Source organism: Lepidochelys olivacea (assembly GCF_965140295.1).
Source record: "Lepidochelys olivacea isolate rLepOli2 genome assembly, chromosome: 2".
Classification (NCBI taxonomy): Eukaryota; Metazoa; Chordata; order Testudines; family Cheloniidae; genus Lepidochelys; species Lepidochelys olivacea.
The window spans coordinates 46359519-46376404 of record NC_140412.1 but is presented as its reverse complement, the minus strand read 5'-3'; the positions used below and the strand labels follow the sequence as shown (position 1 = coordinate 46376404).

At 40.0% G+C, this 16886-nt stretch overlaps 1 protein-coding gene across 2 annotated transcripts in view; it reads right to left on the bottom strand.

Annotated features, from left to right (window-relative positions):
• PIP4P2 (phosphatidylinositol-4,5-bisphosphate 4-phosphatase 2) overlaps window positions 1–16886 on the bottom strand; it is a 60149-nt gene that overhangs the window by 25101 nt on the left and 18162 nt on the right. For both annotated transcript variants that reach the window (XM_084619850.1, XM_084619849.1), the window contains exons 3-5: window positions 16043–16149; window positions 13688–13811; window positions 2046–2098 (exon numbers count right to left, since the gene is read on the bottom strand). In XM_084619850.1, the coding sequence (XP_084475976.1) occupies window positions 2046–2098; window positions 13688–13811; window positions 16043–16149 (284 nt within the window). The remainder of the gene's footprint in view (window positions 1–2045; window positions 2099–13687; window positions 13812–16042; window positions 16150–16886) is intronic.

Sequence of the window (16886 nt, the reverse complement as noted above, 5' to 3'; positions counted from 1 at the left end):
TTTTAAAAGAAATATTTGATTCCACTGGGCTTTGGGATAGTATCAGGAGAGAGATGACTTGGAGGTCAGCCATAAATGTCACTTTTAAAATATAACTGCTAACCACGATTAATGTAGTACTTAGTTCGGAAGAGAAAGTCTCTTTGTAGTTACTGCCAATACATTAGAGCAGGGACAGCAAATGGAGGACAATTAACACAGACTCCAGGGTTCATTGGCCTAGATCAGGAGTTCTCAAACTTCATTGCACTATGACCCCCCTTCTGACAACAAAAATTACTACCTGGCCCCAGGAGGGGGGACTGAAGCCTGAGCCTGCCCGAGCCCCACTGTCCTGGGTAGGGGGGCCAAAGACGAATCCCAAGCCCCACTGCCCCAGATGGGGAGCAGGGGTCAAAGCCAAAGCTCAAGGGCTTCAGCCCCAGGCAGGGGACCTGTAACCCTGAGCCCCTCCACCAAGGGCTGAAATCCTCATGCTTCAGCCACAGGCAGTGGGCTTGGGTCCCAGGCCCCAGCAAATCTAACGCCAGCCTTGGCAACCCCATCAAAATGGGGCTGCGACCCACTCTGGGGTCCCGACCAACAGTTTAAGAATCACTGACCTAGACAAATGGGAAAATGCCTGCTACTCATGCAGTCAGTCACATGTACTGAGCCCAAGATTTCCAGAAGTGTGCCCCCAAAGTGCTGGCTGTGTCAAAATGACTCCAGTGCAGGGAGCCATGCACTTTTGAAAACCAGGCCACTTGTATAGGTACCTAAATGTTAAAGTCTTGGCCTAAACTCTCCACTGCCCTAGGCATCTTCCTGTTCTTTCATATAATATATACCCAATACTGGTGGTATTTCCCCTTATCAATGCAACATACTACTCCCATTACTGGAAGTAATATAAATATAACAAGGGAAGACAGGATCCTCTGAATAGCATTAGCATGGGAAATAAGTCAGCTAAAGTAATATTTTCACCTCTAATTTCATGCCCTTTATTTGCAATCATCTTGCTTCGAACATACATTCTGGGCAACATTGGGAGACATCATTTTTAGCGAGGAGTCCGGTGGCACCTTATAGACTAACATATTTATTAGGGCATAAGCTTTCGTGGGTAAAAAACCCACTTCTTCAGATGCATGGAGTGAAAATACTGACACAGTATTTTTCTTGTGTCAGTATATTTATGCCCGCATCTCTAATTTTCACTCCATGCACCTGAAGAAGAGGGGTTTTTTTACCCAAGAAAGCTTATGCCCAAATAAATGTGTTAGTCTATAAGGTGCCATCGGACTCCTCATTGTTTTTGTGGATACAGACTAACACGGCTACCCCTCTGATACTTGGCATAATTTTTGTGCCATTTGAAGATAATTACTACCATGCCCAACCAATTGCTGCAAAAGTTAAACTTACTTTCTAAATATATATTTTAAATGTGGTTTGCTTCCTTAACTTTCCTTCTTAAAAGTTCAGCCTTGATGTAACTTCTCACTCCTTACCAAATAGTAGACAAGTTAGAAATTATTCCATAAATATTAAATGTTAAGCAAGCTATTGCAATAAGACACTTAATATGAATTAAGCTTTGCATTTGGGAACAGAGAGAAAAAAATACTTTCCAAATTAATAAATATTTTTCCTTTCTTCTCCTATTGCTCTCAAACTGAAAGCAAGGTGGATTGTACATTTATGCAACATCCCGATTAACTGCATGAAATGGTAAGCTTCAAAGACATTAAATAAAAATGTAAGCTGCTGTTAGTTGTAGTAATCCATCTCTTTCTATTGTTAGCCGTCTGAGGAAGAAAGAGACAATGACAACCAAAGCAGTTACTAATCCAACCTGCATATGTTAAACTTGTAGGGAATACCGAGGGGAGGGTTCACTGGCACACACCATGCTCTTTAGTCTTGGTATTCTCAGGTATAGAAAACAAAATATCTGCATGTCAGCTTGTTCTCCATCAATAATATCTGACATAAGTTTAACTACTTTAAATTTGTTTCTAATGTCTCTCCAAAAAACTTAGCATTTTTAGGACACTTACATTTTTTTGCAGTGTGGGCATTTTGCCAAAGTGTTAAACCTCAATTCCATCCACTGTAAAAGAGAAAAGAAACAAAAGTTGAAAAAAACCTCTAGCCTGAGAAAGTGTTTATTTTACTTCATGTTAAATGTCACTGGGGATCACTGCAAAAACATTTTGCTTCTCATGCTTTAATCTGACTTGTTTCTTGTTTTATTCCGTACATGGGATGCCCTTTTGCCAGCAACAACGCTGCACTCCTTGGATTGGGATTTCCATGTTAAATAATTTCCCATGACTTGCCTAACTGTTACGAGCTTGTTTGACGTAGCCTGGGTTCCATTTACAACAGCAGAGAATGCAATGTAGTATAATTAATCAGGTCATTTCTCCCAATCCTAAAACTACGAACACCCTCTGAACCAGAACAAGTGTATTTTCTTTGGAACATCCCTCTGTTCAAAATATTATTCATGTAGTTTCTAATGAAGCTTCCTCTCCCCCCATTTTTACCTTTTAACCTCTTTTCTTGATAATCAGCTTTAATATTTTTTGCATGCAGTGATTCAGTAAAGGGAAAGAAACAGAACTGATTCATTTTGAGGAGAAAGGCAATGTGTTGTGCATTTTCTAACAGAGACCATTTAAAAAAAAATCAGTTTTATATTATCAAGAGAAACACAACAGTAAATTCAGAATGCTCCATATAGAAAATAAAAGCAAAATCCCATTTGTGATACAGCCCTTACAAAGGGAACAATATTGACATATAGTTACAGATAGTGCAGCAAAAACAAGGTCTCACATATTAAATCTGAACCAGCAATAATTACAATGCTATTCTGTGTCAAAACACAATGGTTACTACTAGAGTGGTTCCAGCAAGTTTCTCTTAACCAGCGGAGATAGGAATTGTTTTTCTGTGAACCTTGTTAGTGCACTGGACAGGGGTCTGATGTGTTAGCATTGTTCTGTCAGCATCGTTATCAGACAAAAAATCCCTGTTCACATTAGTCAGGGAAAAGTGTAAAATGTTTGCTGGTGTGAAATGGAGGTAGCAAGTAAGAATTCACAGTCCTATATATCTCCTGAACATGCAACTATTGTCCTACTGCTCCTCTCATACACATAAGGCCCCATATCTACAATGGGAGCAGAACAACACTTGACAACTATTTCCCAACATGTCTAGCATAATTTGTCTGCCCGGCCCCCTCCACCCTGAGAATTCAGGCAACTGTCATGCTACAAATTCCCAGTAAGTCTATAGCATAGCTTCTGAAGACTATGGCCTTGATGCTTATCTCCATGTAAAATCAGGAGTAACTCTACTGAAGTGAGTGGCAGTATATCGGTGCAAACCTGCTATAAAAAAAAGATCTAACCAAGGCCCTATAATTATACTGCATGTAAATGCAAGCAACACCACAACAGCATTTAAATGCGTGAAGAATGCTTTTACACATACTTAGAAGGTCTAATGTGGAAAAGGCCTACATAGATTCCTGATCATCTCACTCAGATGGATTTCTGTTAATAAGCCATGTGAGACCACTAGCACACACATCAATCATTGAAACATCGGAAGGAAGAGGACCTGGAGTTCCAGTTTCTCAAGGAATAAGTGTTCTTACTGTGTCACGGTTATAATTTAAAATCCCTCTGGGGAAATAGGTGAGATTGGTTATCAGAGTCACAATTTTCTACGGTAACCTGGGGTCAGAGAGAATTCTGATAAAAATAAGTGTGTCTTGGTGACAATGAAGTTAAGACTACAAAAGTTTCTTCATGGATGTTTTTGTTGCAAGGATACCAGCTTCATTTTATATCTTCAGCATTAATTTAGGATGTTTTTATCCTATCTATAGTCGATATGCTGCTGACAGATCCCATTTTTGTTTTCATTCAGTCTTTATATTTTGATTGGTACCATTAGCAGGATTTACGAATTTGTTAATTTATTTTTTCTTCTGATACACCTCTGAAATACTTCATTAGCCATGGGAAAAGTAAAGAGTGCAACTTGTGTGTAAGCCAGACTCCTACGTCTTTTCACAAACATGCCTTGGCTCTAAACTTGAATAGCAGCTTTCTCCTTCCACTGAGAGCATTAACTGGAGTGTTTTATTGGTTATTTTAACTGAAATGAATTTTGCCAATCTGACATCCAATACCAACACTTTACAGTAGTTTTATGCACAGAGTTCATTTATGAGAAGAAAATCAAAACAAAGTCTTACATTTCAGAGAAATCTGCATTCATTCACTCAACTATTCTAAACATAGAGGGACCGATTCTCATTTATACCAAGACCCCTTTTCCCCACTCTGACAGAGTAATTTCCACACACCTCAGGGTTTCTTTATGCTGTCAGAATAATGTGAATGGGCTTCACCGTAGGAGGGAATCAGGCCCACAGCACTAGTAGCACAGTACTAGTGGTAGTAAACATTTCTGTCACTTGGGATTTAACTCTCCATGTTTAACTCCCAACTCACACACTACTCCACCAACTGACCCTTTAAGTTTGTTTTGTTCTGAAGGGTTCATTTAGAACATTAATTTATAGCTTTCACACTCAGCCATCAAGTTTTAGAAAAGATCTATCACCATTTGCCCCCTCCAGGATCCAAAGTGGAAACTGAGAATATATAAATCCCTCATGTATCTACAACACCTTTCATCTACACATCTTGATGCATTTTAGAAACACTAATTAGGTCTCAACACTTCTGTGATGTGGGTGAATCTAGGTACTCAGATACTACATTGCTGGGGGCAACAGAAGTTTAGATGAATGAACTAAAGCACAGACCAGCCAAGTGACTTTCAGAACTGTCAGTGCTGGAGTTGGGAATAGAATTCAAGAGACCCAACTCCCATAGCCCTGCTTAAAATTGCTATCTGGCACTCCCAGATACTGGAACCAAATCTCTACTCCATTATTCTAGCTTTACCTGTTTAATTCCACTGACTTCAATGGTGTTAGAATGGCATAGAACTGGTGTAAAGTACTGGAGAATCAGGACCATTAACTCCATTTGCAAAGTTAGGTGCATTTCATTACATGAAGAACATTAATGAATAATCTTATAATTAAATATAGCCTAGAAAGCATATAAATATGCCCATTCATTAAGAGATTAGAGCTACTGAACAGGAGTATATTAAAACCTTTTAAAGGACAAAAAGATTAACTTAATCTACTCCATTTTAAGGGGGGGAGGGGGACACAAATAATTTTACTACAGTTTAACTGAACACAAATTCATGAGATTTTTACTATATGCCTTTTTCCCCAGTCACTGCAGTTCTTAGAATAATTAAGATCCAAGAATACATGTGGCACAATACAAGACAAAAAGGAGGATGGTATTAATGAACTTACTAAGGGTCTGATCCTGCACACATTTATACAAGTGAGTGGCTCCATCAAGCTCAATGGAACCACTCATGTTTAACCGTTTGCTCTATCACAGGGGTTTCAAACATGCAGCCCACAGAGTGATTTGCTGCGGCCCACCAAGCTCCCCTCACCCCCCGGAGTTATTTCCTGTGGCCACCAAGCTCCCCTCCCCCCTCCCGCGCACTTCATCCCTGTTCCTCTGCCTACCTCCAGGCGCTTCCCGCCACCAAACAACTGTTTGGCAGTGCTTAGCACTTTCCAGGGGGGGAGGGGGAGCAGGGAGCCGCACGCTCACTAGAGGAGGCGGAGAAGAGGTGGGGCAGGGGCAGGGATTTGGGGAAGTGGTTGGAATGGGAGCGGGGAAGGGGGCAAGGGGAGGGGCTTTTGTATCTTTGTATGAAAAGGTGTCTGTGATGCAGCCCTTGGGCCAATGTATTAGTCCTCATGTGGCACTCGTGGCGATTTGAGTTTGAGATCAGATCCTAAAAGACACAACAGAGAAAACAGAAGACACAGGAAAGCAATGGACAGAGGAAAGGCTGTTCTTGGAGTTTTTACAGGTAGAATCCAAAGTGGAAATGAAGATAGTCTCATAAGGTTTGTTGCTTAATTTTACAGACTGGAAGGCCTGAGTCTTGCCACCCTTAAGGCACAATGTGAAACTTGTCCATTCACAGAAGATTTTCTTCAAAAATGACAACTATGAACAGCCAGCACAATCTTCTTCTAGAAACATACCAATGAGAACAACCCCACTTAGCAAGTGGTGAAATTAATGAAGGAATGTAACGTATGGTTCTTTTGCATGAAATAATGTTTTTCTTGACTCTGTATATATTGCCTATAAGCTACAGTGATGGTGTAAAGATGGTGACGAGACTGGCTTTGTGTTAAATTGCTAAAAAAAATTCTTGATACTAATTTTTCATTCTCTCCCCCACATTATCTTTTTCATCTTGCATTTAGCCACTTTAGTGTTACAGAGCCACCAACCAGTGAATCGGGTTAGAGTTTTACAACAGATTAAAAACAAAACCTCAGTATCCTAAGCATGTGATGAGAACAAAGACCCACTCATCTGATAGTTCAGCTACTCCATTTCGCTTAGAAATAAAAGAAGAAAACACCCATTTCTGAATCTCCATTGAGACTGTGGAAAGTGGAAAACTGCAGAAAAATCATGGTGATGTTTTCCAGTCAATGGTGCTCACTGCAAATCTGAGTTTCTCAGGCAGTATTAACCATTTTTTGTTTTTAAACTTGTGAGGCAATGTTGTAAACAGTACATTAGGTACCAGGAAGGGCAAATCACTGAACTGCCCCACCTACTTCAACTCCACCCACCCCCCCATACCACCCCCGCAACAAAAAAGTGTTTGCAGTACATTTAAAATGGAAATCAAACATGAAACTGTCATCCTGACATGAGACAGATTCAGACTGCGAAATTCAGATTCTCTTATGAGAGTGCAGAGAGGTTGTTTTAAAGTAAATTCTAATGTTAGTGTGTACTGGTTATCTTAACAGGTAATTAAGCCTACTGTTTTAAAACAAAGTCATTGATTTAAATTACAGACTCTACCTTAAAACAACACTGCAATGGTGTTTGTTTTAAGATTCTACTAAAACCTGAGTTTTCTCTCAGCCATAATTTGCCTCATGAGATTTGGTCTCATGCTGGGAAATACCATTTCTCTCATTAAAATAGAAGCTTTTGCCGAGACAATAGCCCCATTCACTGAATGGACGTACTGAAATACTGATGGGAATGTCATCTTATGAAAATGTATTTCAACTACAGATGATGTATTTAAAGAAAAACTTCAATGAGTAAATCAGTACAGTATTAGTCAACATGAAAACCACATCTGCCTAGAATACTACATCAGGTAAAAAGTTAAGTAACACCTAAGATAACTACAACCGAAAGAAGAAAAAGGTATTTTAAACATTTGACTTTAAGCATTTGATAAACTTTATGTAGAGTCAATTACCCTCTTTCTGAAAGAACCCTCATAAGCATCTGTCAAGGTTCCTCCCCCACGGTGAGAAAACCTGGATTTGTGATGGAAATGGCCCAACCTGATGATCACTTTAGATAAGCTATTACCAGCAGGACAGTGGGGTGGGAGGAGGTATTGTTTCATATTCTCTGTGTGTATATAAAGTCTGCTGCAGTTTCCACGGTACGCATCCGATGAAGTGAGCTGTAGCTCACGAAAGCTCATGCTCAAATAAATTGGTTAGTCTCTAAGGTGCCACAAGTACTCCTTTTCTTTTTCCGAAGCTTACTTTCACCAGTTTAGGTTAAAATTTCCCCAAGGCACAAGTTAATTTTAGCCTTTGTCCCTGGATCTCCACTGCCACCACCAAACTCTACCTGGGTTTACTGGGAAACCCAGTTTGGACACGTCTTTCCCCCCAAAATCCTCCCAACCCTTGCACCCCACTTCCTGGGGAAGGTTTGGCAAAAATCCTCACCAATTTGCATAGGTGACCACAGACCCAAACCCTTGGATCTGAGAACAATGAAAAAGCAGTTTTCTTACAAGAAGACTTTTAATAGAAATAAAGGAATCACCTCTGTAAAATTAGGATGGTAGATACCTTACAGGGTAATTAGATTCAAAACACAGAGAATCCCTCTAGGCAAAACCTTAAGTTACAAAAAAGACACACAGTCAGGAATAGTCATTCTATTCAGCACAGTTCTTTTCTCAGCCATTTAAAGAAATCATAATCTAACACATACCTAGCTAGGTTACTTACTAAAAGTTCTAAGACTCCATTCCTGTTCTATCCCCGGCAAAAGCAGCATACAGACAGACACAGACCCTTTGATTCTCTCCCTCCTCCCAGCTTTTGAAAGTGTCTTGTCTCCTCATTGGTCATTTTGGTCAGGTGCCAGCGAGGTTACCTTTAGCTTCTTAACCCTTTACAGGTGAGAGGATTTTTCCTCTGGCCAGGAGGGATCTTAAAGGGGTTTACCCTTCCCTTTATATTTATGACAGCATCCCTATGGAAAAGAAAATCCTTTCACATGCTTTAAATACTATGTCCTGGTTTTCTTTCATTTTATTTATTTATTTAAGCCTAGTCTCTCAGAAACTCTTGTTTTTAAATTAGTCAGTTTCAAGATTATCAAGTTGACAGTTTCCCTTAACTTTACAGAACAAGCTTTGGGCCATATTTTAACCAGCTGTAAATACTGTCTATACCCATGGATCAATAAACACTGCTATATTAAAAAAAAATACCTAAAACACTTCAAATGATATTTTTTCAGGCGGCACAGTCAGAGATCAGAGATTTTGAACTTTGACTCCTACTTCCCAGACCTAAGCCCTAGCACACAAAAGGCTCTTGCAATTTCTGGTGTATATGTCTACCCTATTGTCTAGTGAGAAGCAATGAGAGAAAGTCTAGTGGACACAATGGCAGCAACTGCTGGCACCTTAACTACACCACTGTAGACATGTATTGGTGTAACTAAACCAGTTTTAGTGGAAATTTCTGACTAATAAGGTCTACTATAGGTACTACTCAAGAGACTGGACCTGAAGAGGCATTTGCTGGGTCTCCAGAGGTAAGCAGAGGGCTTTGGGACTATTTACACATCCAGAGGACCCACCTACAAGATGGCGGTCTTTGGGACTATTTACACATCCAGAGGACCCACCTACAAGATGGCGGTCTGATTCTATCTGTGACACTGGCACAGCAGGTGCCAGTGTAACCCGTGTGCCCAATAGAGAGAGATGTCTTTAAGAGATCTGCAGAGAACAGGGGGGTGGGCAGGAATGAGTTGCGTCAGGGTCATTGTTGCTAGGCAGATGCACCATTAGCACTCCACACTCAGAAGTTTCTGGAATTGGGTGTTGTAGTTTTGGATATGCTCAATAGGTCCCCTGTAACTGGACTCTACTTGCCCCCATGGAGTCTGTCAGGGCAGCTGCTTTACAAAAGGCACGTGTCCTGTGCGGACTGGGAGAAGCTGAGCCACACGAGCAGAAAGCAGACTGGTTTTCTCTAACTCTGAATCACTTTACAGCAGGTTAGTGATATTGTTATCCCTCCCAACAGGGAAGCCCTGGCAATGTTAATTACAGAAGGGGGAAATTGGGAGGGAAACTAATTTCTTTTATTTTAATTGTAAACTTCGAATGCTATATGATTTTAGTTAAACTGTTTTAGTTATATTGTCTCAACTAGTATGATTCACCAACTCTTCTCCTATTGAAATGTGATGGTGGGGAAAGAGTCCGTTATATTTTGCTGTTCTCCATTCTGGTGGGTTTTTTTTTTTTTTTAAGATATATACTTAAACTAAGTAGTTGGTTAATTAGTCAGCTGATTAGCTAACTGAGTGATTTCAGCAGAGGAGAAGGAAGAGTCTCTGCAAGGACTCCAGCTGGAGGTTTCTACAAGCAAGAGAAGAGATGATGTTGTTGCAGTGCTTTTGACTCAGCAGAATGTATAGATTGTGGTGATCAAAGACTGTAACTGAGACTCAGGTGAACACAGCCTACGCTTTTGGGAACTCTTGAGTTTCTTCTCACTGTGTTTCTGTGGGGACTGACCTGTTTAGATTTAATTTGTTTTCTTTATTTATGTTTATGTAGAACTATGAAGATAATGTCTGAGGATTATAAAGTAGCCAAGTTATGTTATTTATTATTATTGTTGTTGCTTTATTATAAGATTTTATAACAAATCTGTACTTAAGAATTAAGTGTCATTCCTTTTGTTCTTTTGGATTTGGTTGTGGGGAGGTTAACGCTGTGCAATCCTTCCTCAAAATCCTCAATGACTGAATTCTGGGTCTCCATGTGCTTTTCTGAGGGACTTATTTTTAGGCACTAGGAGAAGGGTAGTGAAACTTTAAACCCAAGCCCACCCAAAGGTTACAACAGCTTGTGCCAAGGTCTCAGCTGAACACTGACAAATGCATAGCAGGAAAGCAGTCTGGCTCATCCATGTATTATTAAAATAGGTATTAGATTTATAAAAATATGTTCAGACTTTATGAAATACTTGTGAGTTGCTGCATGTATTATTCTCACTTATAATATCTGTATCCCATGTTATAAAGGTAATATTTAAGTGTTTGCTCAGTAACTATAAAAAAGTATTATTTGCTCTGCAACTGTAAACCAAGTCAGGAAAAAAGCATTACTCAGGGCATGGCTACACTTGCAGATGTAGAGCGCCGGGAGTTAAACCAGCCCTTGGAGACTGCAGCAAGGAAAACGCTGCCCTGTGTTCACACTGTCAGCTGCAAGCGCAGTGGCATGGCCACATTAGAAGCTCTTGCAACGCCACAGAGAGCAGTGCATTGTGGTAGCTATCCCAGTGTGCAAGTGACTGCAGCGAGCTTTTCAAATCAGTGGGGGGGAGGGGGCGACAAGTGTGTTGTGTGGGCGGGGGAGACTGTTTTGGGGGGCAGAGTGTGTCGGCAGGCTTCTTGTAAGTTCAGACAGTGGAAGAGGGAAACCCCAACATCAGCCCCCATCCCTGCCCCCCCCCACACATATACACCTACCTCTGCAGCAGGAGCATTCCACACTAATGGTTTGCTTTGTCCCAGAGCAGATAAGCAGTCGGCTGTTAGAAACTGAGCTTTGAAAGGGGATATCCACATGCCTGCAGCCGAGTTCAAAACAATGAGAAGAGAGGCCACTTGACTTCAAGGGATTATGAGACATTTCCGGAGGCCAATCACAGCACAGTAATGCAACTTGTCGTCCACACTGACGTCCAGGTGTTTCAGCCGGGGCGCAGCAAGCTTTACGCTTCTCGTGGAGGTGAATTACCAGGAGCGCTCCAGCTGCAGCGTCCAGGCGCTCTACGTGCCTTGACAGTGTGGACACCTCAGGAGTTAGGGTGCCCAGGGCTGATTTAATCAGCTCAAACTTGCAAGTGTAGCCAAGGCCTAAGTGTGATATACTAGTTTACCACAAGGGGTGTCATCTCCTCTCCAACAAAAGAAGGCCCATAGTAAATTATGTAGCTTACAAATATGCATTACTCCTACAGATGCAGCAGAGTGGACAAAAAATTAAAATCTCAGTGTTTGCAAAAACACCTGAATACGGGGTCTGGCACGTTAGCCAATAGAATTTGATTGCATAGACCACTGTTTCTAATAAAACAATGCAGTGTAAGGGTCTGTCTGCACTATAATATTATTGTGTCAAGAGAATGCATTAAAACATAATACAATGACTATTTAATAACTGCTTTGTTTTGCCTATGTAGATGGAGCCAAACAGCATTTTAACCATGTCACAGAATCATATACCAGACTGTACTCTTTTGTATCATGTCAGAGCTCTAAAAGGTTTCCGTAACACAGTCCCAAACTGAATTAAAACTATCTACGTAGGCAAAAGTCAACCCATGTTCTAAGGTGATCTTTGATAAAATGTGTACTGTAGATGGGCCCTTAGAAGAATTTGATCTTGAAGGTTGAAGTCTTTTTTAAAAGTGATATCCTATTATTTAAGAAATACTGTGTTCCTGTAATTACAAGGAAGCAGTCCGAGTTAAGGTTGTGCATACAAGCTGAAATGTACGGATTTCTGAATGTTTAACTGTGAAACCTTAACACTGGATATTTTGGGTGGGAGGGGAGGTATAGGTTGCACTAGGTATGATTTTTAATTTATTTTTAAGAAAAAAAAATGGAAAAAAGAAGAGTCAATAGAAGGAATTTCTGTCTCCAAGACTTCACAACCTTAGCATTGCAAAAAAAACCTTGCAAATAGCATGTGTAAATCCATGATCCAGCTCCCTAACTCGTGCCCCTTAGAACTTACAGCACACCTCGCAAACTCACATTTAAACAGCAACAGTATTTAAGGTGGTTAGCGTGCACTTTAATTGATCTGTAAATATACCCCCACAAAAAAAAACAAACCACGTTCTGCAGCAAAACTGCCACAAGGGAGCCCCTCTCTTGCACCCATTACAAGGCAAGCTGAAGTCCTTCCTCATCCCCTTTACATTTAGCTACAGATATAAAGAAGTCTATCTGTAGCCCTTGCACACCTTAGCCCTTGCTTTAGCAAGGTGACATTGGTCAGTTGATTATGAAAACAGTTTAGCTTCAAGGACCTGCACTGGCCATTTTTCATAGGGACATATTTGTTGCAAAGTGCATTAGTTGTCTACTATGCACGTTCACAACATAATTTTCAAACCCTAATATGTTGGTGAAATCAAAGTTAATTTCCTCCAGCGTAAGGCTATGCATTACATCTCTACAAGGACTATATCTACAGTCAATTTCAACATTGAAACTTTAAGCATTATGACAACAGGGCTGATCAACAAATGGTTGCAAAAATGTTTGTACAGTAGGGAAAAAAAATACTTTCCCCAGTCCTCCTATTCTAAAACAGTTGAACTTTTTGCTCAATCTTTCAAATGAATTTTTACCTCTGGCTTCAAACTAAAGCTTCAGTCCTACACAAATTTACACATGAGCATAGCTTCAAAAGGACTACCCACTTGATAAAAGTTATGGATGTGCATAAATCTTTGCAAAACTGGAGTCTAAGCATGGAGAATTTTATCCAGAGGTGAAAGTTTCAGAAAGTTATGAGCATCTGAAAAATGAACTATAATACAAACAATTACACAAGTTTACTTATTGCAGAATATAATCATCACTGGATTGTAACAACAACAGATCCTTTAACAATAGTTTTCCATCAGTATTATATTGATTATGAGCCTGACCCTTTCCTAGATGGAGAGAATACTGCGGGATTTTCTTGAAGAAGCACAAGTAAATACTCCGATACAAACTGCATATCCAAAGTGATATCTGTGTCTTAACAATCAACTCCCAAAGGGATTTGGTTCCACATCCACGCTGTCCAAGTGGGATAGGTTCTTGGAAGGAGTTCCATTGATTTCAGTGATATTGCATTGATGTAACAGAGGAGAATTTAGCCCTTCGGCTACATCTACACTTAGAGGTGGGGTGTGATTCCCAGATGACACAGACATACCCACGCTGCATAGCTGGGATAGCACAGGTAGTGGCTCAGGCTAACCATTTGAGTACATGCCCAGGGGGACAGGATAGGTACTTGGGCAACTAGCCTTGAGCTGCCATCCATGCTACACTGCTATTTTTAGCACACTTGCTTGAGCTAGTGCAGACGCATCTATTTGAGCTGGGAACCACAACCCCAGTTCCAAGTGTACACGAAAACCCTGACATTACAATGCACATTGGTTACTTACCAGGAATGTATTTCCACAGTGTCCGCACACCACCCGAGTACCTTCTGGCTGAACTGGCAAGGCAGGCTGAGCTGGCTGCTCTTCTGGAATCAACATCACTGGACCAAGGTTAATGATGCGTCTACTGTGGTAGGAACATTAAACATATATGCCATGTCATTACACTAACGAGGGGAAGGGATGATGCATTTAGGTTATTAGCTCTGCAAGAACTTACCAGATATTTTATGACTGTAAAGTAGAACCTACTTCTTATTATACGTGCATCCAATTTAAATCTCTCGTATTAGTTTTTTCCAAACAGGTAAGGAAGACACCTTTTTTTTTTTTTAGTGAAAGGTTATTATACAAGTGTAAATAGCAGCAATTTCAAGAAGACTTAGCCAGCAAATGGCAGAGTCCAGCTTGGGACACTGACCCTCATGAAGAGGGAAGTATTGAGAGTGCAGAAAGTCTGGGTGAGATGACCAGATATTCAGGCTTGTGAGCAGAGATATGTAGCAATGGCTGGGGAAACACATAGCAGGAGCGGGACTCTCTCTCTCTTGGCCTTCCAGCCAACATCCTTAACCATTCAAACTTTCCTTTCAATTCCCTTCAAAATCAAGCATCCCTCCTCCCCCCTTCTCCAAGCAGATTTCTTCTTCTCATACGATTCTCTCCCTCTTTCCCACACACTCCAAGCCAAGACAGGCCAGGCAGCCTCCTTGCCTCTTCTGTGTCAACAGTCTTTGCCCACAAAGGGCATGTCCAACATTCACCTCAGGCTGCTCAGCTGGCAGGTCTGGCAAGCAGTGAGAATATGCCTGATTTACAAGCTCTCTCTCACACACGCACAATGGGAGAAAACACCAGGTTTTGTAAATCCCACAGCATGAGGCTTTGAAAGACTGTGGGAGATCCCTATTTATTGCCCAGGAGGTTTGCTCACCTGGGACCCCCATAGAGGGTGACTTAGATGACATTAGCCATTCTTTATATCCACCCTCGAGTTGGCAATGGGAATGAGAACTGGCATAGCATCATTCAAATGCAGAAGGTCAGAAAATACCAGGAATCCAGTACAGTTAAGCCCACTTAAGAGAAAACTCTATTTAAAGGAAAACTTTTTCTATATACTAAGTCATTTAACATTAAGTTAGTCCTAAATAGCCCACTTTGTATCAACTAGAAAAAAAAATCAATTTTGAGCTTCAAAGACCATTTAATGTCAATTTTGTCACATGCTTGGCTTTGTATTTTTAAGTTAACTATACTGTATCATTTCATGTTTCCAGTTTGCTCACGTGGTTTGAACATACAACAAAAATGACAGTATATGAAGCAAAAATGCATGCACAAAGAATCACGTAATCCACATCATCCCTCCCCATGCCATGCTGCCACAGCTCAGGTTGGGACAGACCCCCTTCAGTGTGGAAGGCAAGAAACAGCAGCACAGCATGCTCTGTGAAGGGCCCTCTCCCACAGAATGCACACTCCCAATCTTGCTCTCCTTCAAGAAGCAAGCATGACAGGCCAGGCAGCATATACTATTGGGACTGATGTTTTAACAAAATGAGGGAAATTCGTTTATTTTTGTGCTTCCTGGTTATCCAGTACATTATTATGTGTTATGGATTCCTGCTTACTTAGATTTATTGGATGAAATCCTTGACTTCAATGAGGCCGGGATTTCACTTATTGTGTTAAAGTACGCAGTGGCATCTGGTGTGTCCAGACACATGTCTCTTATTTATTTTAGAATTCTAAAGATTCACATAAAACATCAGATCACTTTATATTAACTAGTTTTTTCTAAACAAAGAGCAGATATGTTCACTGACTAATTTTATTTTTTTTTTTGAGAAAGGAGTAGGAGGGATTTCTGCAATGAAAGATTTAACAAGTGTGTCAAGTTATTCACCGATACCAAGCAACAGAGTTACTATAGTGCAAGTTGCGTGTTCAACGCTTTCCCATGGAATTACCATAGAACTGAGCTTGCAGGAAATTATGCACCGTATTTCCCAGAACTTTTAAGTTGTTTCCCCACTATATTGTATGCTACTCACTTCATATAATCCTTATACAACTTCTACAATATACTATTCCATATTAAATATATTAAAAAATATTTTCAAAACTATCAATCATGTTAGAGAAATAGTTATTATGGCACAAGTAATATAGTTTTCTTCTTTGAATATGTTAACATAATGAATCCACTAAATTTAGGTCTACACAGATCCACGGACAAATATTTGTGTAGTGTTAACGAAAGCAGAACATAAATGAATGACTAACAATGACATGAAAATATTTATAACATTCACATCACCATGGTATCTGTCATTAAGATTCTTTAGGTCTTACCAGTTGGGTCTCGGACACCCTATTCGCCGAGATGTATCCTTACAGATAAGAAGACAATTACATGGACATCTAACATACTTCTTTCCTGAAGGAGGGTTTTTGATTGGCTAGACAAAAAAAAAAAAATACCACCAGAAATTTTATACAAAAGAGCAAACTAATTTTTTTTGTTAGTTTCCTAAGTATCTTAAACAGAGTAACTGATATGACATGAATCCAAGTTAAGAAAGGGGAAGTACAGGTTCTCTCCTTACAGGACAGAACATGACAGGAGACATGGCTAAAGTTTTAACAACAAACAATTAAAGTTATTGATCGGCACCCTAACTTTAGTTTAAAGAGTAGGAAAATGCTTGTTTCTCACTATTTAGCTGAGGAAGCATAACTTTAAATTAGGTCCCAGTTCCACGCATGTGTGTGTTTGCATGAATTAGTGAATGCATGTTGTTTGAACTTTGTAGCCCTTATATTTGATTTTATAAAATTAATCCTAAAAACACTTATATGTCACACACTGTCACTTGAATGCTTAAAATAGCCACATCTCCAAAGGGTTTACCCTCATTATTCTCTCACTCTGTCTATATACTCACTATTATATACACACACCCCTCAGTCAAGTAATATGCAGTCTTTACTGAGAGAAAAATATGCTTTTACTTTTATATTATATATATAAATAAAAACAAACAAACAAACAAAAGCAAGCAACCAAGGAGTTTGTAGCCTGGTGGACAAAGTGTCTAGTTCATATTTTAGAAATACAGAGTTCAAACCCTACAAAGTTTAGTTTTATTCAACATTAACTGAAATGTTTTCTAAACAAATACTGCTGCTTAAGAGA